At 50.3% G+C, this 25,999-nt stretch overlaps 1 protein-coding gene across 4 annotated transcripts in view; it reads left to right on the top strand.

Annotated features, from left to right (window-relative positions):
* Nucleotides 1-877: 877 nt before the first annotated feature.
* Nucleotides 878-25,999, top strand: part of CACNB4 (calcium voltage-gated channel auxiliary subunit beta 4) — an 86,432-nt gene continuing 61,310 nt past the window's right edge. For all 4 annotated transcript variants that reach the window (XM_054277608.1, XM_054277610.1, XM_054277611.1 and 1 more), the window contains exons 1-2: nt 878-935; nt 1,022-1,105. In XM_054277608.1, coding sequence (XP_054133583.1) covers nt 927-935; nt 1,022-1,105 — 93 coding nt within the window. In that variant the 5' untranslated portion in view covers nt 878-926. The remainder of the gene's footprint in view (nt 936-1,021; nt 1,106-25,999) is intronic.

Raw genomic sequence — 25,999 nt, 5'->3', positions numbered from 1 at the left:
TGTGTGTCAGTGAGGGTGTGCACATTGCTGCTGTGCCATCCCAGTGTGTGTCAGTGAGGGTGTGCACATTGCTGCTGTGCCATCCCAGTGTGTGTCAGTGAGTGAGGGTGTGCACATTGCTGCTCTGCCCATCCCGGTGGGAGGTGAGATGTGTCTGTAGGTGATGCTCGGCAGTGGGAAGGAAATCCAGGTTGTTTCCAAATCTTCCTCGGATTTTATTCCAACTCCTCATCTCCTGATTTATCTTGTTTTCCTCCGTGCCCTGGGCATGGATCTCTCTCCCCGGCTGGGAGTGCTGTTGGTCGGTGCTGATGGATGTGGGAAGGGCTGGGCAGGGCCTGGGGCTCGACTGGAGGGGCCCGGTGGGCTCCGAGGATGCTGCTTGTCCAGGGCATCCCCCAAGGAAGGACCTTGAATCCCATCCAGTGCCATCCCTGCCATGGCAGGGACACTCCCACCATCCCAGGCTACTCCAAGCCTGGCCTTGGGCACTGCCAGGGCTCCAGGGGCAGCCCCAGCTGCTCTGGGAATTCCCAATGTCCCATCCATCCCTGCCCTCTGGCACTGGGAGCCATTCCCTGGCTCCTGTCCCTCCATCCCTTGTCCCCAGTCCCTCTCCAGCTCTCCCGCAGCCCCGGACCCTTCCCCTCTGCCGGTGAGCATCCCCAGCGGTCCCTCCCAGCGCACAGCGGGGCTCCGGGCTCGCCCCTCCGCTGGAACCGGGCTGGAGCCGTGCCGGGGCCGGGCTCCGGGCTCGCCCCTCCGCTGGAACCGTGCCGGGGCCGGGCTCCGGGGGTTTTGCCGTCCCAGCCCCGCCCCGGGGCCGCCCCCCGCCCGCCGCCCCCTCCCCAGCGCGCTCCGCCCCGGCGGCGGCTCCGCTGCGCCCGGAGAGCGCCCGGAGCGCGGGGAGCAGCGGGAGCGGAGCCATGGCCGCGGTGCGTGCGGGGCCGGGGTGGCGGGGCCGGGACCGGGACCGGGACAGGGACCGGGACACCTCCCTTGATGCTTTGTCCCCGGGCAGGTGACGAGGGGCACCGCGACGCGCCGCAGCCGCCTCAAGCGCTCGGACGGCAGCACCACCTCCACCAGCTTCATCCTGCGGCAGGTCAGCGCCGGGGCTGGGCACAAGCGGGGGGCTCGGGCACAAACGGGGCGCTCCGGGCTCGGGCACGGCCGGGGGGCTCCGGGGCGCGACGGGGCCGGACCCCGTGCGGAGCGCGGCGGTGCCGCTGCCCGGGGATGCTCCGGCTCCGGTTCCGGCTCCGGCACCGCTGGAGTTGCGGACACGGCGGAGTTCGGGCTGGGAGCGGCCCCAGGGCCCGGCTGCGGCCGGAGGAACGCACGGATCGTCCTCGCCTCGGGCTCCCGGCGGCGTCGGACCCGCTGGACATCTCCTCGTTATTCCCCGGGACACCGGGAGATGCGCTTGGCGTAGGGAATGGGAGCTGAGGTTTTAGTGATTTCCTGACTTGAGGATTTCTGGAAGGGAAATGGTTTGAAGTGTGTCAAGAGCATCGGTATCTGAGGTTGGGCTGCTCAGAGCTGGTTGCACAGCAGCCCCGTGCACTGCAGGAGCACTGGTAGCCATCAGCGTGGAACCTCATGCTAACATTCCCCTTTTCCTTCCCTGCCACCCTTTTCCATCCCTGCTCCCCTTTTCCTTCTCTGTCACCCTTTTCCTTCCCTGCTCCCCTTTTCCATCCCTGCTCCCCTTTTCCATCCCCATTCCCATCTCCCACTCTGCCTGCCAGCTGTCCCTGCTCAGACACAGACTGGCATCCCGAGTCCCCTGGAGCATCACCCTCAGCTCAAACCGCTGTTTGCAGTGAATATTATCAGTTTCATTGCCAAGTCCAGCGTGTGCAGCACTCCCCAGAGCATGCCCCTGCATCCCAGCTTGCCCAGGGAGTGCAGAGGAATTGAAGGAGGCTCAGGGGAAGCCGAGCCGGGCCCTTGGCAGATCCAGGGACGCTTGCCATGCATGGCAGCGTGCTGTGCTCAGGCCGTGGAGGTTGCTCTGTCACAGAGGGGGATTTAAATAACCCAGGGAGGTTTCATTTGCCTGCTGGCACCTCCTTGTCACGGCCCCGGCCCGGAGCAGCCGTTTGGGGCTGGCAGTCCCCGTTCCCAGAGTGACATGTGAGAGTCTCGGGATGAGTCTGACGTTCAGGGTGATCTGAGCCGTGCAGACTGGAGTTGAAGCAAGGATAAGCGAGCAGAAAGGCAGTTTTGGGTTATGCTGGAGGGTTGAGGAGATGCTGCCGTGGGTGCTCCTGGGAGATGTCCTGGAGCTGCTTCCAGAGGTGCATTTGTGCTGCCTGGGAATTCGGGGTTGGTGGTTTGGGCAGAGGGTCCTTGGCACCACCTGGTGTGCAAGGCAGCAGGAATGACCTGGAATTTTGGAAGCCAGGCCTGTCTGTCCGATTTTGGGGGACTCACTTCCCTCCTGACTCCCTTGGGGTCATTCCCCCATCCACACTGGATGGGCCCTTCCAATTAAAAGCAGGAAAATCAGGTGATGGGATGTTTTCCCATCCCTGTCCTTTACCCTCCCGCAGGGAAGTTCTCCCTCATAACAATCAGGCTCTGCAAGCACAAGTGGAACAGAAAGTCCCACCAGCAGGGATCAGCTTCAGGCAGCACTGTGGTGCTTGTAGGTCTGATTTAAAAACAAATGGGAATTCTGTCAGTGGGATCTGTGATCTGTGTCCCAAAGGAGTTTCAATCTTTTGTACATCTTGTATACATGAAAAACTGAGCACCACCTTCTCCCCGAACCCATAGTACCTATGGAAATGACATCCTTGGTTTCCTTCTGTGCCAGGAGAGAAGCAGCTCCCTGGGATTTGAACTCATTACTCGACTTTTCATTATGTTGCATTTAATTTCAGGTTTCGATCCGTTGCTCAATCTAATTTAGGAAGGGAATAACGTTTGGAGGAGCTTTTGGATTTGCATTTTTTTTGTCCACACCGTGTGGTGGGAAGCAGGGAGGGTCTGTGGGGTGTGTGTGTCCACAAGGACAGAGCTCCCAGCTCCAGCCTGTCCGTGTGGGGAGCTGGCAGTGCCCTCTCTGCTGGGGGAGATGCTGCTCTGGAGGGCACAGGGGGACTCCTGTGCTGCCAGGAACAGCCAGGGGTGTGCTGGGAATCAGTGGGGTGATGTTTGAACACCCCCAAAGGCAGTGGGGTCCCTGCTGTCCTGGAGTGACTCCTGATGCAGATTCCCAGCTGTGCCAAATCCAAGGCTGGCAGCAGAGCTGGCACTGAAGGGGTCAAGTGTGGCCTTTGAGCAAGGAATGGGTGCACAGAACTGTTCCTCTGACGTGGCAGGTGCTGCTCAATTAGAGCCAAGAACCCCCTTAAGGGACAGGAGTCAATTATTAGACACTAATTAGGGCAGCTGGAAACATGTGCTTGTGATTCCACACAACGCTGGCATCAGAACTCCTCCTTGTGTTTTCTGGGCGTTTGTGACACAGGATTTGGTGCTTTCCCTTGGAATTCTGGCAGGATCAGTTTATTCCCTGAGATTTCTGATGAGATTTATTTCACTGACAAAAGCTGTGACCTGTGCAGGACAGCAGCAAGAGGTTGTGTCAGAGCGTCCAGCACTTCTTGGGATGCTGGGGGTGGAAGTTCAGCTTCCGTTTCTCCTCTTTTTTCTCGTTCACCTCCTCTCCAAATGTCTCCCAGAGGAATATTTACACATTTTGCTTTTTATTGACCCAACTGCAGCCCTCATGCAGGTGAGATTGAGACACCTCCTCAGGCAGGGTCTCCCTTTGGAATGTTCTCCCTCACACCTCAGGGTCAGGAGGGGCTGAGGGAGCCGGGCAGGGGCTGCAGAATCCCTGAGGGAGCCGGGCAGGGGCTGCAGAATCCCTGAGGGAGCCGGGCAGGGGCTGCAGAATCCCTGAGGGAGCCGGGCAGGGGCTGCAGAATCCCTGAGGGAGCCGGGCAGGGCTCACCTGGAGCACAGGAGGATCCCCAGGGATCTTTTCCCTCTCTGGAATTCCCTGCCAGGAGGGCACAGCCGGGGGGGTCGGGCTCTGCTCCCAGGGAACAGGGACAGGAGCAGAGGGAACGGCCTCAGGCCGGCCCAGGGCAGCTCAGGGGGGATTTTGGGGCAATTCCTGCAGGAAAAGGTGCTCAGGTGGAGCCCCCATCCCTGCAGGGATTTCACAGCCCTGTGGATGTGGCACTGGGGACAGGGCAGTGGTGGGGATGGTTGAACTCGATGATTCCAGAGGATTTTTGGCCTTTGTAATCAAATCCCCTTGAAACATTGACAGGAATCAGTGGAAATCCTTCCCAGCTTGTGCCAGAGACTCCAAGTGAAGCCACTGAGTGTCCCTGAGCAGCCCAAGGACATTCAACTTCACACAAAACTATATTTAGATGTGCAGTTTATTTCTGGAACTTTTTGCTGCTTCTTTAGAGATAGTTGAGGTTAAAGCCAATTTTCTTTTGAGACTTAGTTACACCTGGTGCTGCATTTCTGGCAGCACTTGTGCTTCCCCCTTTTAAATGTAATTTTTCCTGTGTAATACTGAGAGGAAGAGAAGAGCAGCATTTTGTGTTATCAGCTCTCAGGCTGTAACAACACTTCAAAGGTTGAGGACATTGTGACAAAAGAATTTAGAATCTTTAAAAAGAGTTTTGTGGCCTTATTTCCACAGGGCTCTGCTGGTCAGTGACCATTTCTGGATGAACTTTTCTGAATTCTTCCCAGAATTTTGCATTTTTTTGGTCTCAAAATCCTTTTCCTCAGAGCATCACCTGGGGACTCTGGTCACCCCTGCAGCTGCTGGGAGCAGGGTCCATTCCAGGGGGAGCCTGCAGTGATCCAGGCATTCCTCAAAATCCAGCACTGATTAAATGGATAAAAATCGTGTCTGCAGAGGAACAGAGCAGAGGTTCAGTAATTTAGCTCAGGATGAGCTCAATCCTGCCATGAGTCATTAATTTCTAAAATACAGCTTACTGTCATGGAATGTGATTATTCCTTAGGCTGGGCTCTTATTTTCCTCTGTGCAGCACTCAGGAGCTGTTTAAGCATTTGACAGGTGAATAAAAGGCTGAGCCCTCTCTCCCCAGAGCAGCAGCCCTGGCATGGTTGTGCCTCATCCCTGCTGGAATCAGGGTGCTCAGCTCAGCTCAGCTCTCAGGTTATGCCATTTGATGAAGAAACAGTGGATTTGGTTTGTAAAAGTCAAGATTTGACTTTGTAAATCCAAATATTTAGGTTGAATCAAAGAGGGGAATTAAGGCTTGCAGTGAAAAGAGAGTTCCCAGGGTGTCTTGCTTGACTTTCCCTCAGGTTTGGGGTTTTCTCCTGCATTCGGCACCACAGAGTTAACAAAAGCTTTCCAAAAGGGCCTTGCTGCTTTGGGGGAAAGGATGTCACAGAATCATGGAATCCTGGAATGGTTTGGGTTCAAGGGACCTTAAATCCCCTCCCATCCCAGGTCCCTGCCATGGCCAGGACACCTCTCCCTGTCCCAGGCTGCTCCCAGCCCAATGTCCAGCCTGGCCTGGCACACTTGGCCCTGTTGTTGTGTCAGTCCTCATGGCCTGATGCCAATTCCAGGTGATTTTTGGGGATGGTTTGCTCCCTGCAGGGCTGCACGGGGACAATCCATGGCAGGAATTGAAGTGAAGGACTGGGGAGCTCCCATGGCATTGTCCCCTGGCTATGAGCTACAGAGGAGCCGTCCCACCAAGGGGCAGGGCTGGGCTTTGGGCTGGCTGCAGTGACCTCAGGGAGGAAATCCTGGGAAATGAGGAGTCAGCCCTGCTTCCCTACAGCTGCCGGTGTGGAAGGTGCAGGTGGGCCCGAGGCCATGCAGAGGACATCCCTCCATCAGCTCCTGCAGGGTGCTGCCCGTGTGGATGGGGTCAGGGCCATGGGGTGCCCAGGTGGGGCCTTGCCCAGGGTTTCTGGAAGGAAATGGAGGCGCTTGGAGCGTGTCCTTTGTGGGGCTGGGCCAGGATGGGTTTTGGGAAAGGCTCTTCCCCCAGAGGGTGCTGGGCTCCCCAGGGAATGAGCACATTCCCAACAGCTCCAGGAGGGTTTGGACAGCACTCCAGGGATGCCCAGGGTGGGATTTTGGGGTGTCTGTGCAGGGCCAGGAGCTGGATCCATGGTGCTGTGACTCCCTTCCCACTCAGGATATTCTGTGACTCCATGAACCTTCACCAGGCTGAAATACCAGCAAATGAAATGGATTTTTCCTTTTGCTCTTAATTATAAAGCAAGGAGTAGGAAAATTGGCTTCTCTCCTGAGTTCTGTCATCACCAGGGCCGGCAGCCTTCTGCACATTCCTGTTTTTCCTCTGGAATGCTGCGTGCCCGGGAATCTCCGTGGCACCAGGAGGTTTAATTGAATATTTCTTCCTGCTCTAATTGAATCCCCAATTAAGCTCTCACTGGGGGCCCTGTTGGGAGGCGATCCTGCGTGTGCTGTGTTTGCAAGCACATCCCCACGGTTTTCCAGGGAAAAAACCCCAGCTGCTGGATTTTGGTCAGGTTTGGAGCCTCAGGGGTGATGTCCACGCTGAGGGGTCCGGGATGGTGCAGCTCCCATGGAATTGGGGCACCATCCGTGTCCCCAGCACGGGGAGCGGGGGAGGCCGGGGCTCAGCCGCAGCTCCTGGCGCTGGAGCTGGAATGGAGCTCTGGGATGGTGGGGATGAGGGGATGGCTCCTGGGGTGGGGACGGTGCCTCCCAAGCCGTGTCCTGCTCCCAGTGATGTCTGACCATCGCCATGGCAACCCGGCCGGGCTGTGCACGGAGCCCAGAGTCACCCAGCAAAGTCGGGTATTAATAGAGAGCGACGCAGGGACGGAGAGAAAATAGGATCTGGCTGCTGCTCAGCCCAAATTCGGGGGATTTGGGAGCGATCCGTGTGGCTGTGGCGGCGGTGGGCGTTTGTTTACGTGGCTCTGTGCAGCGTGACCTATAAAATTAATTCCCTTGGGTGGAGCTGTGTTATCCCAGCGAGCATCTCCGTGCTTAGAGCAGCAGAATGGGAGCAGGATGTGAATGGGGGAGGCTCGAGAGGTGACAATGACAAAATACCTGCACAGGCAGGAAACACAGGGACTAAAAATGCATAATATAAATATAAAAATATATAAATATAAAAATATAAAAATTATAAAAACATATTTGTATATAAATATATGAATATAAATGTAAATATATATATATATGGTATGAATGCACAATGCTCTTGATGTCCCCCTTCAATATTTAATAGGCAAGAACTAAAAAACACCTTTACAAACATGTAAATATATATATATAAAAGCATATAAATATAAAAAAAGAAAAATACTTAGGATATGAATAAAAATATATATAGGGTATGAATACACAAAGGTCTTGCTGCCCCCCTTATATATTTAATAGATAAGAATGAAAAAATCTCTTTGCATACATGTTAAAAAAAAAATATGGGAATAAATATAAATATAGTGTATGAATGCCCAATGTTCTTGCCCAGTATCTAATAGGAAAGAATTAAAACATACCTTTACAAACTATATATTTAAAAATGTTATAAATATATATATGTAAATGTATATCTATATGTAGATATAGAGATACATAGAGAGAGATATATACATATATATAGGGTATGAATACACAATGGTCTTGCTGTCCTCTTCAATATTTATTAGGAAATAATTAAAAAAACACCTTTACAAGCATTTAAATATATACATTTAAAAGGTTATTTAAAAAATTGTATAAAAAATAGAATTATAGGGTATGATGCTCTTGCTGTCCCCATTCCTGCAGGGAGGAGCCTGGAATTCAGGAATCCTGCATGACCTGGCCCAGCCTGAGTTAAGTGCAGGGCTGGCGCTGCCAGGGCAGCCCCGTGCCCAGCTCCTCCTCCCAGTGCCCCCAGTCTGGATCTCAGCTTCTCCTTCCCCAGGGAGGGATGGGGCTGTGCTTTCTATGGACACCAGCACAGCCATGGGCTCCGGAGGAAGCAGAGATGGTGATTATGGGGAACTCTGTTGCTCTGAAAGGAACTGAAACAGCTTTTTATCCTAAACCCCTTGGGTTCTGGGGAACCCACAGAGCTGGAAAAAGGAGAATTCCTGAATTCCTTTCTGTTGGTTTCAGGGTTAGGGGGGGAAGCCTGATGTGAATAATCTTCCAAATTGGCTTTAAAAAATAATCAAGCAGAGCTCTAGGAAAATAAAATCTAAAAATTCTTGAGCCACTCACGGTGTTAAAAAGATCTGCTGTTAAAAGGGGTTTTGGCTGATTTGGCTGATAGTCCAGTGGGATAAAAAGAATCCCAGACTGGTTTGGGTTGGAAGGGACTTGAAAGCTCATCCAGTTCATCCAGGGACACCTCCCACTGTCCCAGCCTGGCCTTGGGCACTGCCAGGGATCCAGGGCAGCCCCAGCTGCTCTGGCAATCCCAGCCCAGCCAGGAATTCCCAATTCCCAATGTCCCAACTAAACATTTTGGTAATGACTGATGGATAGTTTGACAAGTGAGGTAATTTAGAGTGGGAATAAGAACGTGTCTTTCCTCTGTTGTTTGAATTTTTGGCTGCTGGTAATGAGGTCTCCAGATGAAAAGGGATTGGGAGCAGCAAGGCCTTGCCTGCCTTCCCCTTTCCCTCTAACAAAAATGGGAAACTCTCCCAAAGGCCAGGGAGGGAGGGTGGAGATCCCTGCTGGCCCCATTCTCTGCCCTGTACAAACCCTGTGGCTTTGGGACCTTTCACACCTCAGCCCTTCTGTGGGAGGTGCTGCTCCCTCGGGGCTGCTGGGAATTGTGGTGCCAGCATTGCCGTGGTCCCTGAGTGTCCCTGGGTGTCCCCAAGTGTTCCTGGGTGTCCCTGGTGTCCCTGTGTGCCCCAGGGTGTCCCTGGGTGTCCCCAGTGTCCCTGAGTGTCCCCAAGTGTCCCTGAGTGTCCCTGGTGTCCCTGTGTGCCCCAGGGTGTCCCTGAGTGTCCCTGGTGTCCCTGTGTGCCCCAGGGTGTCCCTGGGTGTCCCCAGTGTCCCTGAGTGTCCCCAAGTGTCCCTGAGTGTCCCTGAGTGTCCCTGGGTGTCCCCAAGTGTCCCTGAGTGTCCCTGGTGTCCCTGTGTGCCCCAGGGTGTCCCTGGGTGTCCCTGGGTGTCCCTGAGTGTCCCCAGTGTCCCTGAGTGTCCCCAAGTGTCCGTGAGTGTCCCTGTGTGCCCCAGGGTGTCCCTGAGTGCCCCTGAGTGTCCCTGTGTGCCCCAGGGTGTCCCTGGGTGTCCCTGGGTGTCCCTGAGTGTCCCCAAGTGTCCCTGAGTGTCCCCAGTGTCCCTGTGTGCCCCAGGGTGTCCCTGGGTGTCCCCAAGTGTCCCTGAGTGTCCCTGGGTGTCCCTGGGTGTCCCTGGGTGTCCCCACTCCCAGCCCTGTCCCTGGGGAGGGGGTTTTGAAGCACTGGAAGGTTCTGGGGCAAACACACCCTGGTGGTTCCACCCCCCCCATTCCCACTGAGCAATAAACCCTCAGCATTCCCTTTCCTGGACACTTCCTTGATGAGCAGCACAATGCAGGGAAAACCTCTTCTTGTCCCAAATAAGAGATTTGACATCCTTGAGTGAAAGTCCCTGGAACCCTGGCAGTTCGCAGCGCTCAGCTCTGGGCTGTGCCACCTTTTCCTGCCAGGAATAAGCAGGCAGGAAGCCATGCCCTCCTCCTGGCTTTCCCTGGATCCCATTTCTCCTGAGGTCTGTGCTTTATGGGGGTCCCTCTCCAGGCTGTGGTTTCAGTGCTTACCCAGGCACTCTTTTCCCAGCTTACATAATCATAAATGCATCATTTCCATTTATCCCTGCAGACAGCAGGAGCTGCCCCCCTGCCTCCTCATCTCTGCAGGTTTCTGCACTTAATGCACTTTGAAATCCCTGCAAAAATCACAGATCCCCAGCCAGGCAGGGCAGTACAAGAATTCCAGGCTGGAATTTTCCAAAAACCTTCTGAAAACGCTCCTTTGGAAATCAAGACATTTCTTTTATTGGGATAATTATTGGGATTTGCTGGGTGACCTGAAGCAGCAGCAGACACCTGGATTGAAGCAGGAGAATCCCAACCATGTCCTGGAGGAAGATCCCAGTGATGCTCCTCACCAGTGACTCCAGTAAACCTTGACAACTACAGAGCGCTTTCCCAAAGAGAAATGTGGATTACAGGAGGATTTTCCAATCAAATCCCATCTTTGATTTGGATTTGCATTTTGCTTGCCCAGGTTCTTGTGGTGAGTTGCATTCTCCACTTCTGCCTCAGGGGCTTAGGGGACCTTCTCCTGGACAGGACCTTCTTGGGGACAACACTTGACATGTAAATGTCCACTCCCATTTTTGTGAAGTGTTTTTGGGAGCCTTTTATGCCAAATTCCCTCCACACTTCAAAGTTCACAGGTGGAATTTTTGTACCAGGAGTTCATGGGGTGTCCATTCCTTGGGTGATCTCCTCTGAGCACTGGGAACTGATTTTCCCATTAGGAGCTATTTCATAACCTGGTGGAGTTTTTTATTCATCAGATGGAGATAAAAACACCCTCAGCCCTTGGCATTTCTTGGGCCTTAATGAGCAGTGCAGGTTAATGGCCCGAGATGGTGGAACCTCAGCCAGGCACTCGTCTTCCAGGAGCCTGCTGGCAATTGGGGCTGGAATATTCTCCTGCTGCTTTGGCTTTGAGCACCTTGGGCCAGCAGGAGCAGCTTCTGCTCCCTCTCCCTGCTGCCCTCATGGGGAGAAAGGCTCCATCCCATGGGACAGAGCTCTGCTCTGCTGTGGATAAAGGAGATGTGTGACCTGGGGGTGGCACAGGGGACAGCTGGGCTGGGTGGGAGGAGAGGGGCTCCAGGAATTCCAAATGGAACCCAGTTCCTCGGAGGAGAAGGTGGTGTGGGAGATGCACAGAAGTGAGGAATGAGCTGGGGTTAAGGGAGGTGAGGAAGAGGAGGTGAGGGGAGAGCGTGGGAAGGATCCCTGTGGGATGAGCCATGGAATTGTTCAGCTTGGAAAAGACCTTTGGGATCATCCAGTCCAACATCAGCCAGCAGCACCACCGTGGTGCCCAGTGTCCCCAGGTGCCACCTCCAGGGATGGGGACCCCACACCGCCCTGGGCAGCCCATTGCAGGGCTTTACAGCCTGTCCCTGAAAAGCTGATCCTAACACTTACCCTGAACCTCCCCCAGCCCACTGGGGCTGTTTCCTCTGCTGCAGCCCATGGCCCTGCTCCTCCTGCCTTTCCTCCTCCCTCTCCCTTCTCCTCCAGGAGCTCCCTCTGGCCTTGCCTTGGCTGTCTCCTTTCCACCAGTGCCTCTCTTTCCTCTGCACTGAATTTCAGCAGCTGCCTCATTACCCACTTTTGTACCAGACAAAAAGAGTGGGAAGAGGGGAAATCCCAAATTTTTACTATAGTAACTGGTTAAATTCAGATAAGGATGCTGTGTGGGGTTTTTTGGGGGGTTTTTTTGGTTTTTTTGTATTTTTTTTTTTTGTTATTGTTGTTGTTGTTTGTTTCTGTTTTTCCTGGGAATGTTGTTACTCTCTTTTATTTCCCATTGTGCATGCCACAGCTTGTGTTTGTCCCTTAGAGGTGACAGTGTTGGACCCTCTCTCCCCAGACCATGAGAGCTGCCCAGTGGACAGGGTGGCACATCAGCCCAGGGATGGGAACAGACTGGGGGATAAAAAAAGAGCTCCCCAAAACTTGACAAAAAGCAGGGGCAGGGAAAAAAGTGAGAGGAAGGAGAAGAGGAGGGGGAAAAAGACCAAGAAAGGGGAGGTGGAATCTGTCTCTGGTTGGTGTGCAGAGAGTCTGTGAGCACAAGATGTGGGTAGTGGCCCTAAAGAGTGGGTGACTCTTTCATAACTCATCTTCTGTCACTTCATTCCCCCATTCTTGGGTGTTCTGGAAGGAAAATTGTCCCTTTTCCTTTAGGGAGCAGTTGGATGTGTCCTAGCCACACTCACTGCTCCTGGAGCAGCTTCCTCTGCTTCCATCTATTTTTTTTTTCTTTTCTCTTTTCTTTCTGGTTTGGTCCTTTTCCTTTTCCTTTTCCTTTTCCTTTTCCTTTTCCTTTTCCTTTTCCTTTTCCTTTTCCTTTCCCCATCCCTTTCCCTTTCCCTTTCCCTTTCCCTTTCCCTTATTTTCCCTTTCCTTTGTCCCTGCAGAGTTTGGGTGAGGATTGGTACAGAAAGTGGCCCCAGGGGACAGCAGAAAGGCCACCAGGAGTCACCTGCTGCCTCCTGCCACACGATGCCCTCTCCATGGCACTCTGCATGTCCAGCCTCTGCCCCTCTCCTTTTTCCAAGGGATTTTTCCAGGGATGTAGTTCATAGGGTTTCTGCAAGACACTGGGATTGTTTTGATTTTCCCTGTTCTCTGAGGGGCCAGCCCTTCACAAAGGAGATTTCCTTGGCCCCAAAGCCCATCCAGCCTGGCCTTGGGCTCTCCCAGGAGAGAGAAATGTTTTCTGGATTTATTTCATGTGCTCAAGGACTCTTCTGCTCCAAACCATCCACAGGTGGTGGAGCAGCTCTCATGATGAATCTCTTGATATTTTAAACTTCTCCATGCCCTGGCTCCTCTCTGTGCTCAGTGCAGGTGATTTAGGAGATTTTTGTGGGTTTCTGTAACCCGTGCTGATAAATAACTGAGAATCCCCCACAGCCTCTCAGCTTCCCCAGTTCCTGGCACCACAAGTCCAACTTGGAAACTTTCACCTGCAAACCTTTCCCCTTCCTTTTTCCACAGATGTCTCTGGTTCCTGTGATGGGAAAATGAGAGGCAGGAACACCAGGAGCTGGGGAATCACAAGCTGGTGTAATTTATGCAGGAGCAGTGTGGGGGAAATTGCAGCCCACTCCTGTTCCACATAAATTATGGATGTACCTCCTTGGAAATAGCTACGGAGGGGGTTCAGGGTTTTTTTGGCTAATGAATCATGCCCTGAATTTCTACAGTACCTACATTGACTCAAATGTCTCCTTTTGGCCCCACCTTTCTTTTTACATCATCTCTAAACTTTGGCTGAACTCCCAGCTCCGGATGCTTCTTTATGTTCCTCACAACAGACCCCTTCCTTGAGGAATTCTGGAGAATTTCCCCCTTCCTTGAGGAATTCTGGAGAATTTCCCCTTTCCTTGAAGAATTCTGAAGAATTTCCCCATTTGGAAAAGGGGCTCCTGAGTTTGCTCCCAGAGCCTTCCATCTTATGGACTTTCCATGTGGTGCTTTGGAGATCTCTGAAGAGATCCCTCAGCTGGTTTTGAAGGATCTGTGGGAATAAATGAGTGTTTAGGAAGGTGCAGTCTGCTCTTGTGTGCATACATCCATGGATTTAGAGCCTTTGGAGCTGTGGCCTCCAAGCCAATGGCCTGGGCAACAGGAAACCTTTGGAACTGAGCAGGGAAATAAAGGAATTGGGAGGATATTCCTGAAGGAGTGGAGGATGCTGCTGCTCACCCTGCATTTGGGGGTGTAAAATACAGAAATAATATTGATATTTCTGCAAGCTGAGGGGGGATTTAGAGGAATCCTGTGTGCAGCCCTAGGAATTATCCATAAGGAATATCTGGGGAAGATACTGAAATATCATTGGAAGATATTGCTGAAGGATGCTGCTGCTCCCCCTGTATTTGGGGGTGTAAAATACAGACATAATATTGATATTGATATTGATATTGATATTTCTGCAAGCTGAGGAGGGATTTAGAGGAATGCTGAGTGCAGCCCTAGGAATTGTCCATGAGGAATATCTGGGGAAGATACTGGAATATCATTGGAAGATATTGCTGAAGAAAGTGAAGGATGCTGCTGTTCACCCTCTATTTGGGGGTACAAAATACAGATATGATATTGATATTGATATTGATATTTCTGCAAGCTGAGGGGGGATTTAGAGGAATGCCTAGGAATTATCCATGAGGAATATCTGGGGAAGATATTGGAATATCATTGGAAGATATCACTGAAGAAGTGAAGGATGCTGCTGCTCACCCTGTATTTGGGGGTGTAAAATACAGATATAATATTGATATTTCTGTAGGCTGAGGTGGGATTTAGAGGAATGCCTAGGAATTATCCATGAGGAATATCTGGGCTGGGATCTGACCTCCTCCCCTGCAGCAAAGGGAACATCCAGGAGCTGCTGGGGAAGGGCTTTGGGGAGGGAGTGGAAGGTGAAGAGAAGGGGTTTGGAACAGGAGAAGATGGAACAGCTTTGGACCTAAAATGAGCCCGCTCCAAGGATACAGAACGTGGTGGAAAGGAGGAGTGGAAGTGTGATTCTCATGGAAATAAAGGAGCGGGTGGAGCAGCGTAGGCACCACGGAGAGGGGTGGAATGAGGAGATGCAGGGGGGAGGATCGTGGAAATCAAACCCAGTCCTGGAAAACCATTTGGATTTTGCCATGGATGCAGCAGGCAGCATTTCGAGATGCTAAAGAGAGACACTGGGAACGTTTTATTGTCTTGTGTGAGGAGCCTGCCTGGGCTATATTTAACCCATCTCATGTGTGCTTTCATGAGGAATCTGTGCAGTTTCCCCCGGTTTATGTCATCTTTGAAGCACAGTCATTCTGTTCTGGTGGAAGGTGTCCCACGGCACGGGGTGGAACAGGATGAGCCTCAAGGTCCTTCCAGTGCCGACCAGGCTGGGGTGTGACTCAGTGCCACATGCACTCCCTGCTTGGCAAATAGCAGAGCGCTTGGGTTCAGACCCTGGCCATGTGCTAATGTAAAATATGCTAATGAGCAGCTAATGAGCGAGCGGGGAGGATGCTCTGCCCGAATTCCAGCATCATTTCCCCGGGGTTTGGGGAATTTCAGCTAAGTCTGGCTGGGAGAGGGGTGGCTCTGCCATGCACAGCAGTTCCAAGCTGTGCCTTTCTCCCATTCAGGTCTATTATTAGAACCTTTCCTCGGTACAATGTATTTTAATAAAATCCCTGGGTTTTTTTCCTATTCAATTCTATTCTTAGAACACTTTCTTGGTAGGGTGTATTTTAATACAAGCCCAAATCAAAATGCATTGTGCTGATGGTTTCTGGCTCCCCTGGCAGGACTGTGCCTCTGAACTGGTCCTGCTGTGTCCACCCACATGTTACTGCCTTGGAGGGGGTCAAACCCTTTGTTCCTGGAAAAGCCCTTTTTGGGTTGGACCTAAAAGGCAACATTTTGGGGTGGGATGAGCTAGCACTATTCCTATGGAAGCAAAACACTGTGCAGAGAAAAAAACCCAAATTTCGGAGCATGACTGGAAATCCGTGACCATCTGGAGGGAGAAGCCTGCAGGGAGGTGTCCATGTGTCCATCACAGATGTTCATCACCACTCCTGGCACAGCAGGTCCCAAGGAATCCCAGGGATCTGCCTCCCTGCCTTCCACCCTGGCAGCTGTGGCTTGGTTTGAGCTTGAGGGGGTTGAGCTGGGCTTGGAGAGCGTCTGGCACATCTCCAGTTTGCCCTGGGCATCCCAGAATCCCAGAATGGGCTGGAAGGTTAAAACCCATCCTAATCCACCCCTCTGCCATGGGCAGGGACACCTCCCACCATCCCAGGCTGCTCCAGCCTGGCCTTGGGCACTGCCAGGGATCCAGGGCAGCCCCAGCTGCTCTGGGAATTCCCAATTCCCAATGTCCCACCCATCCCTGTCCTCTGGCACTGGGAGCCATTCCCTGGCTCCTGTCCCTCCATCCCTTGTCCCCAGTCCCTCTCAGCTCTCCTCCCCACATCCAGGAGAGCAGCCACAAGCATCCCTGTGTTTCCAGCAGGTACCCAGCAGTAATAACAATCTTCCAAAATGTAAAGTTGTGACCAAAATAAATCCTGTGTCTTCCCTGCAGTGGTGATCATCATGGGAGATGATCCTGGTTTGGATCCTGGTTTGGTTTGGTTCAGCTCCTGGTCCTGGTTTGGATCCTGGTCCTGGTTTGGATCCTGTCCTTGGTTTGGATCCTGGTCCTGGTTTGGATCCTGGTCCTGATTTGGATCCTGGTCCTGGTTTGAATCAAAATCCTGGTTTGGATCCTGGTTTGGATCCTGGTTCTGGTTTGGATCCTGGTTCTGGTTTTATATCAGCTCCTATTTGGATCCTGGTCCTGGTTTGGATCCTCCCCTGGTTTGGATCCTCCCCTGGTTTGGATCCTGCCTCTGGTTTGGATCCTCCCCTGGTTTGGATCCTCCCCTGGTTTGGATCCTGCCTCTGGTTTGGATCCTGCCCCTGGTTTGGATCCTGCCTCTGGTTTGGATCCTGCCCCTGGTTTGGATCAGCTCCTGCTTTGGATCTTGCCCCCGGCCCTTCCCTGGTTGTGTTCCCTCCCTCAACCTCTCAGATTTAATGCAGGATTCAAGCACAAACCCCTGAGCTGCTGTCTGACCCCCCAAATGCTGGTTTGGGCTCCAGAGGTGCTGGGTTTGGGGGGTTTTGCTGCTTTTTCTCTGCTGGGGCCCCAGAGGTGGGACTGGGTCCCATGAACAGCAGATTGCTGCAGTTTGCTTGTGTTGCTGCTGTCTTGCTTGTTTTGTGAGTCCTTCCACCCTCGTGCCATCAAGTGAAGCATTTTGTAGGGACACACAACGCTGAATTTCATGGGAATTAAATATCTGGTCCTAGAAAAAATAGGAGCAGTGTTTATAAGAATGTCAGACCACTGGGACATGTATTCACTTACACAGAACGTCACTAATTACCCTCTAAAAATCCATTTTCACAAGATTCCTCCTTATCCCTTAGTTTTCCTTCAGGCAGGAGGAACCTGAAAATCCTGGCTCAGGTGGTGAGCCCAGGTTTGAGAGGAATTTGTGGGAGTCTGCTCCTTGGTTCTGGTGCAGTGTCAGGATGAAGATCCTCTTGATTTACTACTGTGGCTGTCAAATACACAATTCCCATTTCTTTACAAGCTCAGATCCATAGGAAAATCCTTTTCCAAGAGAATTAGAGGCAGGAAGGTAAATAAAAAGAAGAATCCCATGCCCGGTGTGCATCTCGGCTTAGGTGGCAGCAGGAGCTGAGTTTCTGGGCTGGAGCTCTGCAGTTCTGGTCCAAGCCACAGGATGGGGATGTTGGATTGAGGCTCGCTGGAGCATCCCAGTGTTCAGCACCGAGTCCTCACCACTTGAAGTCCTTTTCACAATTTAAATGCGGGTTTGATATTTTTATATCTTTATGTTTTTCTATTTTTCAAAGTCCTGAGCACCTCAGCTCAGGTGCAAATGCCACAAACACAATGGGACTGATTTCCAGGGTTGCTCCTGCTGATTTCTGGGGAATTTTCAGTGCTGGATGTCTGTGAGAAGCCTGGGTTATCCCAGGAGAGATGAGTTGGAGGTACAAGGAATGCTGCTTCCAGGAATTTCTGAATTTTTTTAGCCCTGCTAAGACAACCATGATGCTCTCTCTTGCCTTAAATGTAAATTTGTAGAATCCCAGGATAATTTGGGTTGGAAGGGAGCTTAAATCTCATCCCAATCTACCCATTCCATGGACAGGGACACCTCCCACTGTCCCAGGTGCTCCAAGCCCTGTCCAGCCTGGCCTTGGGCACTGCCAGGGATCCAGGGGCAGCCACAGCTGCTCTGGGAATTCCCAGTTCCCAATGTCCCACCCATCCCTGCCCTCTGGCACTGGGAGCCATTCCCTGGCTCCTGTCCCTCCATCCCTTGTCCCCAGTCCCTCTCAGCTCTCCTGGAGCCCCTTCAGGCCCTGCCAGGGGCTCTGAGGTTTTCCTGCATCCTTCCCTTCTCCAGGGGAGCATTCCCAGCTCTCCCAGCCTGGCCCCAGCCCTGGAACAGCCCCAGGTCCCTCTGATATTGGAGCCCCTTCCCTGCAGGAGCTGAGCTCCAGGATGCACCGGGCAGGGTGAACATTCCATTTTGGAGCATTTCCCAACTTCCCAAATGGAATATTCCCCGTGCCCACAGGGGGGAATGTCTCTCCTCATTGCCAGGCAGGACTAGCAGCCCTGTGTGGCTGTGAGAGCTGCAAAAACCACAAAATAAAGAAATAAAACCCAGTGCCAGCCCCCAGAACTGCTCCTGCAGAGCTGTGTGCTCCTTCCCATGTGGGAAACCTTCAGCCTGTGCCAGGCCAGGCTCTGGCCGCCCAGAACTCATCAATAACCTGTAACTTATCAATAACTTGTAATTTATCAATAACCTGTAACTTATCAATACCAGAGGCAAGTTGGATTTTTTGTTGGTTTTTTTTTTGGTTGGGTGGGTGGGTATTTTCATTTCTCTCATTGACACTTTCTGTTAGGCAGGGATGGATGGGATATTGGGATTTTGGGACATTGGGAATTCCTGGCTGGGCTGGGATTGCCAGAGCAGCTGGGGCTGCCCCTGGACCCCTGGCAGTGCCCAGGGCCAGGCTGGAGCAGCCTGGGACAGTGGGAGGTGTCCCTGCCATGGAATGAGTGGATTGGGATGGGATTGATGCTCCCTTCCAACCCAAAATATTCCATGATTTTCTGATCCATTATTCCCTTTTTTGTCCTTCTATTTACCCCACAAACCGCCATTGTTTTGTTGTGATTTGCGCAAAATGCTCATTGATTTCTCTCACCTTCTCACAGAGCTGTTGGTTTATAAGTTGCATAAAAAGTTGGTTTAAGTTGCATAGAAATATTTTGTCCTGAGAGTAGAGGATGGGAATTCCAGCACTTTTTTCCCAAGGAAGAAGATTCCATGTTGTCAGCCCAGAAATATCTGTAAATCCCCACTGGGGTTGTGGTGGGTGCACGGTGGCACTGCTGTGGTTTGGGGCGATGTAAATTAAAAATTGGGGCTTTTTAATGATAAGATCTTGGATTTTCTTACAGATAAACTTTTTAAAATAACTGGGCAAGGCAGCCAGATTTGGTAATGCAAATGACCCAATTTGTGCTGCTTTGACACCATAAAACTGTGAGAAATGTGATAAAAAGAGCACTCAGGAGGTGCAGTTTTCCCAGCTGACTGGCCCATCCCTTGATGTTCCATAGAGAAAGGTCTTTAATTGGGAAAATGAAGTTATTCCCCCATCCTGCCATTAGGATTTCTCTGGGAGAGGCTCCTGCCCTATTGTCTCCCTGGAAGCTGCAATAGGAATACGTGGCTGTGTCTGAATCACAGTTTTTCCCCAAAAAACATCTTCCATCTCCAGCTATCTACTCCATAATATTATATTTTATACTTATAAACAATATATTTATACTTATATAATTTTTATATTCTATTTTATATTATTTATCTTTATATGTTCAATTTTTTTAAAACCCAAGTTTGTTTGGAAATGTTCACATGGAAGCCAGCAGAGGAAAAGGTCTTCCAAGGTCTTCTCTATGGTGACTTTATAGATTAATAATTAAGTAAATAAAATAAAATACAAATAAAAATAATTAAAATAAAATAAAATAAAATAAAAATAAAATAAAAATAAATAAAATTTAATAAATAAATAAAATAAATAAATTTTTAAATTAATTCATGATTTCTAATAAATCTCCTGGGAATGTGGGCTAGGCTGCCTACTCTCCTTGTCCCAGACTGGTGGAACTGGGAGTGCTGGGGGAGATTTCAGAGCTGGCTCAGCCTTTGGTTTGTCTCCTCAGAGCCCTAAAAATGTTCTGCTGATGTCAAATCTCTGCTCTCTCCCCCTCACGTCGTGGAGCACGGGGAAAATCTGGGAAAAGCTCTAAAGATGGAATAATTCTGAGTCACTGAGACACTAATAAACACTCCCACACGCTGGCAGGGCTCGGGTTTGGTTATCCTAAATAACCATAATTGCTGAAATTCGTCATATTTGGTGATTTTTGGGTTTGTTCACTAAATCAGGAGCTTCAGGAAAGCTCCAGCTCCTGAGTCAAGCTGGGAGAAATAGTAAGAGAATATTTATTTATTCCCTTTGCCCAGAATTGTGCAGCAATTATGACAAAACAAATTTATTCCGGGTTCTGCCGATTGCCATGGAAACCCACATGGAAAATAGCAGCGCAAGGCCACTTAGCATGAGACATCCAGAGGGCTCATCCCTGATTAACTGATTCATGCTAGAGATTTGGGGAGAGAAACCCCTAAAATGGAGACATTGCCCTGGTCAGTGGCAGCTGGGTGGGACAGGGGAATCCTCCGGGGAAGGCAGGAGATGCTCTGGCTCGGGGAGTCTCTCCTGGGACACCCAACCCTCTGATTGCACAGCTGTGCCACAGGGTTTGGGCTTTGCCAGCAGCAGTCCGTGAGGGAGGACAAGTGGCTGTGCCAGGCAGGATTCCCAGGTGGGAAGGGCAGGATGGTTTTGGGTGTTTCTGGAAGGCAGAGCCATCAGAGCTGTGCTGGGGCTGCAGGCTGGGGCTCTGGGACCCTCTGGAATGGGGGGAGCTGGGAGGGTGTGATGGAATTTGGGGATTGATTTAGGGATTATCCTGTATTTATTAGGGCTGGAAAAGTTCTTAGAGACCATTGAGTCCAACCATTCCCTCAGCACTGCCCTGTCCCCAAATGTGACATCCACAGGGCTGTGAAATCCCTGCAGGGATGGGGGCTCCACCTGAGCACCTTTTCCTGCAGGAATTGCCCCAAAATCCCCCCTGAGCTGCCCTGGGCCGGCCTGAGGCCGTTCCCTCTGCTCCTGTCCCTGTTCCCTGGGAGCAGAGCCCGACCCCCCCGGCTGTGCCCTCCTGGCAGGGAATTCCAGAGAGGGAAAAGATCCCTGGGGATCCTCCTGTGCTCCAGGTGAGCCCTGCCCGGCTCCCTCAGGGATTCTGCAGCCCCTGCCCGGCTCCCTCAGGGATTCTGCAGCCCCTGCCCGGCTCCCTCAGGGATTCTGCAGCCCCTGCCCGGCTCCATTTCCTTCCCTGGTCCAGCTCCAGCCCCTCAGCCCCTTGCCGTGAGGGAAAAATCAAAAAGTGGGAGAAAACATGAGGGGGGATGGAAATGAGGGGAGTCTGAGGAAGGCTTTGATGCAGAGCTTTTCCCTCCTGGCTCCTCTTTTTCTCTAGGCCAAGCCCTTCCCAGCTCCCGCAGGAATTCTCCAGCCTCTTCCCCAGCTGGGTTCTCTTCAGGGCCTCTCCTGCCATGAGGGGAAAATCAAAAAGTGGGAGAAAATGTGAGGGGAAAAAGAAGTGGGGGGACTCTGAAGGAGGTTTGCTGCAGAGCTTTTCCCTTCTGGATCCTCCTGTGCTCCAGGCTGAGCCCCTGCCCGGCTCCCTCAGGGATTCTGCAGCCCCTGCCCAGCTCCCTCAAGGATTCTCCAGCCCTTCCCAGCCCCATTCCCTTCCCTGGACATGTTCCAACCCTCAGCAGTAAAAGCTGCCCTCATTTGTTCCCAAACCAGCTGCTTTGGAGCCACTTTCTCCCTGTGTATATTCATTTTTTAATGATTTAGCTATGATTGTTGAAACTTGTAGCTGTGATTTTATTGAAATCAAAGAGAATTTTGTTTTCCTCAACTGTGCTGGAGAAGCTTCCAAATGAAAGCTGTGATTGATTGATTGATTGATTGGTTGATTGATTGATATCTGATGTTCCTCTGCCTCCAGAAATGGAAGTGTTGAGGAAAGCATTCAGTGTTACCCTCGTGCTAAAGCTGAAGGACTTTGTCTTGCTGTGCAGATTTGCACATCACTGGTGTATAAATATGAGCATAAATGTGAGCTCTGTGCTCTGAGTCACTCTGGGAGCTGCAGGGGAGGGGAGCCCTGGCAGTCCTGGCTGTCCATGGAACCACAGGAACTGGGAAAAGGCTCTGCCACTGTCCAGCTGCCCAGGGAGCTCTGATCTGCGCAGGGCCAGCAGGGAATGATGCAGGAGAGGCAGGCAGGGAACCACAGAATGTCCACAGGGGAAGGGACCTGTGGGAATTTTGAATGAATTAGAGATGGAGACCTCTACGTTTTTTTAGATGCTGTGGTTTACTTTTCTTCTACACAGGCAGGAATGGTGAGTTGGGCTCACACCTTCACTGCAGGGCTCAGAAGGTCCCAAGACCCTCAGTCACAAGACTTTTTAAGGAGTTATTGACCAATAAAGCACTGCCAACAAGGATATTTATGTTTCTGACCCAATCCTTAAATATTTCATTTTATGGACTCATGTGTGAGCTTTCTTAGCCAATCATGTTATGGTGGCACACAAACCCGCAGTGCTGCATCCTAAACTCCTTGTTCACTTCTGTAACTGCTTTTATTTTTTCTATATTTTAAACTCTAAAACTCTCAACTTTCTTCTACTTAATGTATCTCTGCTTTAAACTATAAATCCTCATTCTCACTTCTAGCACCTGAGTTTGGGAGCCTTTTCCAAGGTCTCACACCAAATCCTGTGTTTAATTCTGAACTTTGGCTTCCAGGCCCGAAGTTCTGAGAGTTCCCTGCATTTCAGATTCCAACAGGGACCCACAGGATCACTGATCTGCCTCCTGCACAGACACCCAACAATCCCAATGCCTGAGAATCCCAGAATCCCAGAACAGTTTGGGTTGGAAAGGACCCAGTATGTCTGGACTGGTGTCACAGACATATTTTCTGAAAAATCCTTTGCTAGGATTTTTTCTCCTGAGATGCCTCAGAGGAAAAGAAAAACAATGATTATCTGCTGCTGTGGGATGCAACAGGTGCATCTGTGATTGGTCTCATGTGGTTGTTTCTAATTAATGACCAATCACAGTCAGCTGTGTTGGGACTCTGGTCAGTCACAAGATTTTATTATCATTCCTTTTCCTTCCTTGCTAGCTTTCTGATTAAATCCTTCCTAATATTCTTTTAGTATAGTTTTAGTATAGCAATATAATATAATATAATATAATATAATATAATATAATATAATATAATATAATATAATATAATATAATATAATGTAATGTAATATAATGTAATATAATGTAATATAATATAATATAATATAATATAATGTAATGTAATGTAATGTAATGTAATGTAATATAATATAATATAATATAATATAATATAATATAATATAATATATAATAATATTATACAAATCATATTAATATATACCATAAAATAATCAATCAGCCTTCTGAAAGATGGAGTCAAGATTCTCATCTCTCCCCTCCTCCTGGGTCTCCTGTGAACACCACCACAGGCTCAGTGCAGGACACAGGGGAGCCCAGGACTGGCTTTCCCCACTTTGTGTGTGCCATTTCCTCCTCCTGGGAGTTTATTTTGTGGGATTTGAGGTGCTTTGTAAGAGCAAAGCAGGTTGGCAGGTCTGTGTTGTCACCCAGAGCACAGCTTGTCGTGTTTTGGGTTCATTTTTTGGGTTTCTGGCCCCAGTCCAGCCTAGGCTCACCAGCCTGTTTGTCCTGCCCACGTGTCTGTGCAGGAGTGCTGCAAATCAGAGTCCAGGTCTCCAGAGCTGCTAATTAATGCACCTCCATTAATTGGCACTTCTTTCAGGTGTTGGACTTCAGCCAGCTCATTTGAATTAAGGAAATGCCACTGTGTGTGAGGCATTCCTGGGCACAAATGGCCATAACGTGCTTATTCCATTCATTAAATGTATTTTTGGGATTTGTGAATTAATTGGCTGCACTGGAAATTACTGTGAATTACCTGTGAGGAGGATTCTGGAATCAGACATTGCTTTTGGGTTGTTTGCTGGGTTTTTTTGTGGTAGGAAAACGATACCTGTGAGTCTCGCAACACAAGAGCTTTGTCTGGAAATGGCTCCTGAGATTCCTAAAGCTGAGCTTTAATCTGCATTCTGGATGTTGGGAAGGAGTGTTGGAGCTGTTGCCTGTCAGTGCTCAGCAGGGAGAGGAGGAATTGTCTGCAGCAGAAGGAATATTCTCATTACCCCTTCCTACCCGCTCATTGAAGATAAAGGCATTTAAGAGTCTGCTTTCAATTAGAGCCATTTGGTATTTTAAGGAAATGCTTTCCTGGATGTATCAGCCCTGTCAAGAGCTGGATATTCCCAGTTGTGAGTCCCCCCTGCCCTCCCCACCCGCTCACACCCCCAGGGTTTAGGTGGGCTCTGCACAAGATGAATAAACCCAAATTATCTGCACGAGGAGGAGCTCAGGGCTCTCAGCTCCGTGGGGAGAGTGGGCACGGACGCGTGTGGGCAGGAATGAGCCCAGGGACAAAAGAACCTGTGAAATCCTTCGTGCCCGCTTCCTGCTACTATGAAAAGTACCAAAGACGTTTAATAAGAACCCTTTTATTTTTATTTTTTTTTCCCCATGACTAAGTCTGTAAAGCTGCTGTGGTTAAATCCTGTGGCTCTGGGAGTGTGTGAGTGCAGCCTGAAGGACATCCAGCCTTTGGGGGGTCACCTCACCTCTGATTCAGAGCTTTTGGCCCCTCCATTTGTCGCAGACATTTTTTCATAGAAATCTTTCTTTGGGACTTGTTCATTTTCTGGGAAGCAAGGGCCCCAGAAAGAGAATGTAAACAATTGTTATCAGCTGCTGTGGAATGCAATGGGATGCACCTGGGATTGGTTCATGTTCCCATGTTTATAATTATGGGCCAATCACAGGAGCAAGCTGGGGACAGAGCCCCTGGACACAGAATTTTGATATAGATTCTTTCTATTCTTAGCTTAGCTTAGCAGCATCTGCAACTTCTCTCTTTATTCTTATTAGTATAGTTATAATGTATTATATATTATATATCAATAAATCCAGCCTTCTGATCAAGAAACAAGATTCTCGTCCATCTCTCTCTCCCCAAGCGACCTCCTCAGGTCGCTGTGATATCCATTAGGCAGGATCAGGGCTGTTTATGGATTCTCACAGTGGACTTGCCCCAGTTCCTGTTGCTCAGCCCATCCCACGTGTGGCTGTGGGGTTCCAGTTTCCCTGCAGGTTTGCGGCGATGGCCGTGTGTGCTTTGGGGTGGGATGGAGCTGCAGCTTTCCCTGTGCCATGCCCTCCTTCCATGCCTGGGCTGGGCTGGGATCCAGGGGGAGCAAAGGGAGCCCAGCTGGGGCTGGGGAGGGCTCTGGATCCTTGGGAAGGGGTGGAACAGTGAGAGGGGTGGCATGGGCTCCCTCCACTGCTGCCTGGGGTACCCAAAATCTGACTCAGCTGCTGGACACGAGGCACAACCAAAGGCTCAGAATCCTCCACTGGAACAGTTTTGCCAGAAGCTCAGTGTGGAGTGAGTGAGAAAGGGCAGGGGGCTTTGCTGGTGCTAGACAGGAAGGGTTTGGGTCAGGGATTCCTTGTGGGAATCGGGAAACCAGAAACTCCCACAGACACAGGAGGGGTTGATCTGCAGCCTTGGGAGATTTGATGTAAAAATACAGCACACAGGCATTGAGCAGAAACATCATAAACTTCTGTTTCTATACTTGTAGGTAAGAATGTGCTTAATAATTAAATAAGTGAGAAACTAATTATTATAAATATTATAAATAAGTGAGAAATTAAGTAAGTGAGAAACTGTATGGGTAAGATGGTGAAGGGTTTATAGTAGGTGTGGGGTTGTATAGAGTAAACTGAGAGTTTAGAAGTTATAATAGAAACAGAGTTTAGAAGTTATAACAGAAGCAGATTTTAGAAGTTGTAATAGAAGCATCTGTGTGTGTGTAAGACAGAAGCCATTGGACAAAAGAATCCACAGTGCAGCAGAAGTAAAGATGATAGGTCAGAAAAGTAAAATGAATTCTGTGGCAGCTGTCTATTAATTTAGAAAGTTTTATATTGTCTTGTAATGAAGAACTTGTGATTACTCTTGAGCTATGGCTGACTGCTGCTCCTCTAAAATCTCACAGCCCTGAGATTGATGTTTATCTGAGCAATAAATCATTTTTAGCTTGAAAATAATCCCATCCCTTCATTTCTAAAGCAACAATGACAATTCCTGACTCTGCCAGGCCACGAGGAGCCTGGGCACATCCTGGTGAAATCAGTCCCAGTGGGACATGGATGGGAGAAAGGGACACTGGTGGTGCCTGCTGGATTTCCATTTGTTGGGAATTCCGCGTTTGTTGTGGCCATTGGTGCAGCTCCAAGGAGGATTTGAA

Source organism: Melozone crissalis, unplaced genomic scaffold, assembly GCF_028551555.1.
Source record: "Melozone crissalis strain CALT ecotype California unplaced genomic scaffold, PUWL_Pcris_2 ptg000023l_1, whole genome shotgun sequence".
In the NCBI taxonomy this organism is placed as follows: domain Eukaryota; kingdom Metazoa; phylum Chordata; class Aves; order Passeriformes; family Passerellidae; genus Melozone; species Melozone crissalis.
Note: the sequence above shows the minus strand (reverse complement) of the source record. Positions and strands in the feature narration are given on the sequence as shown.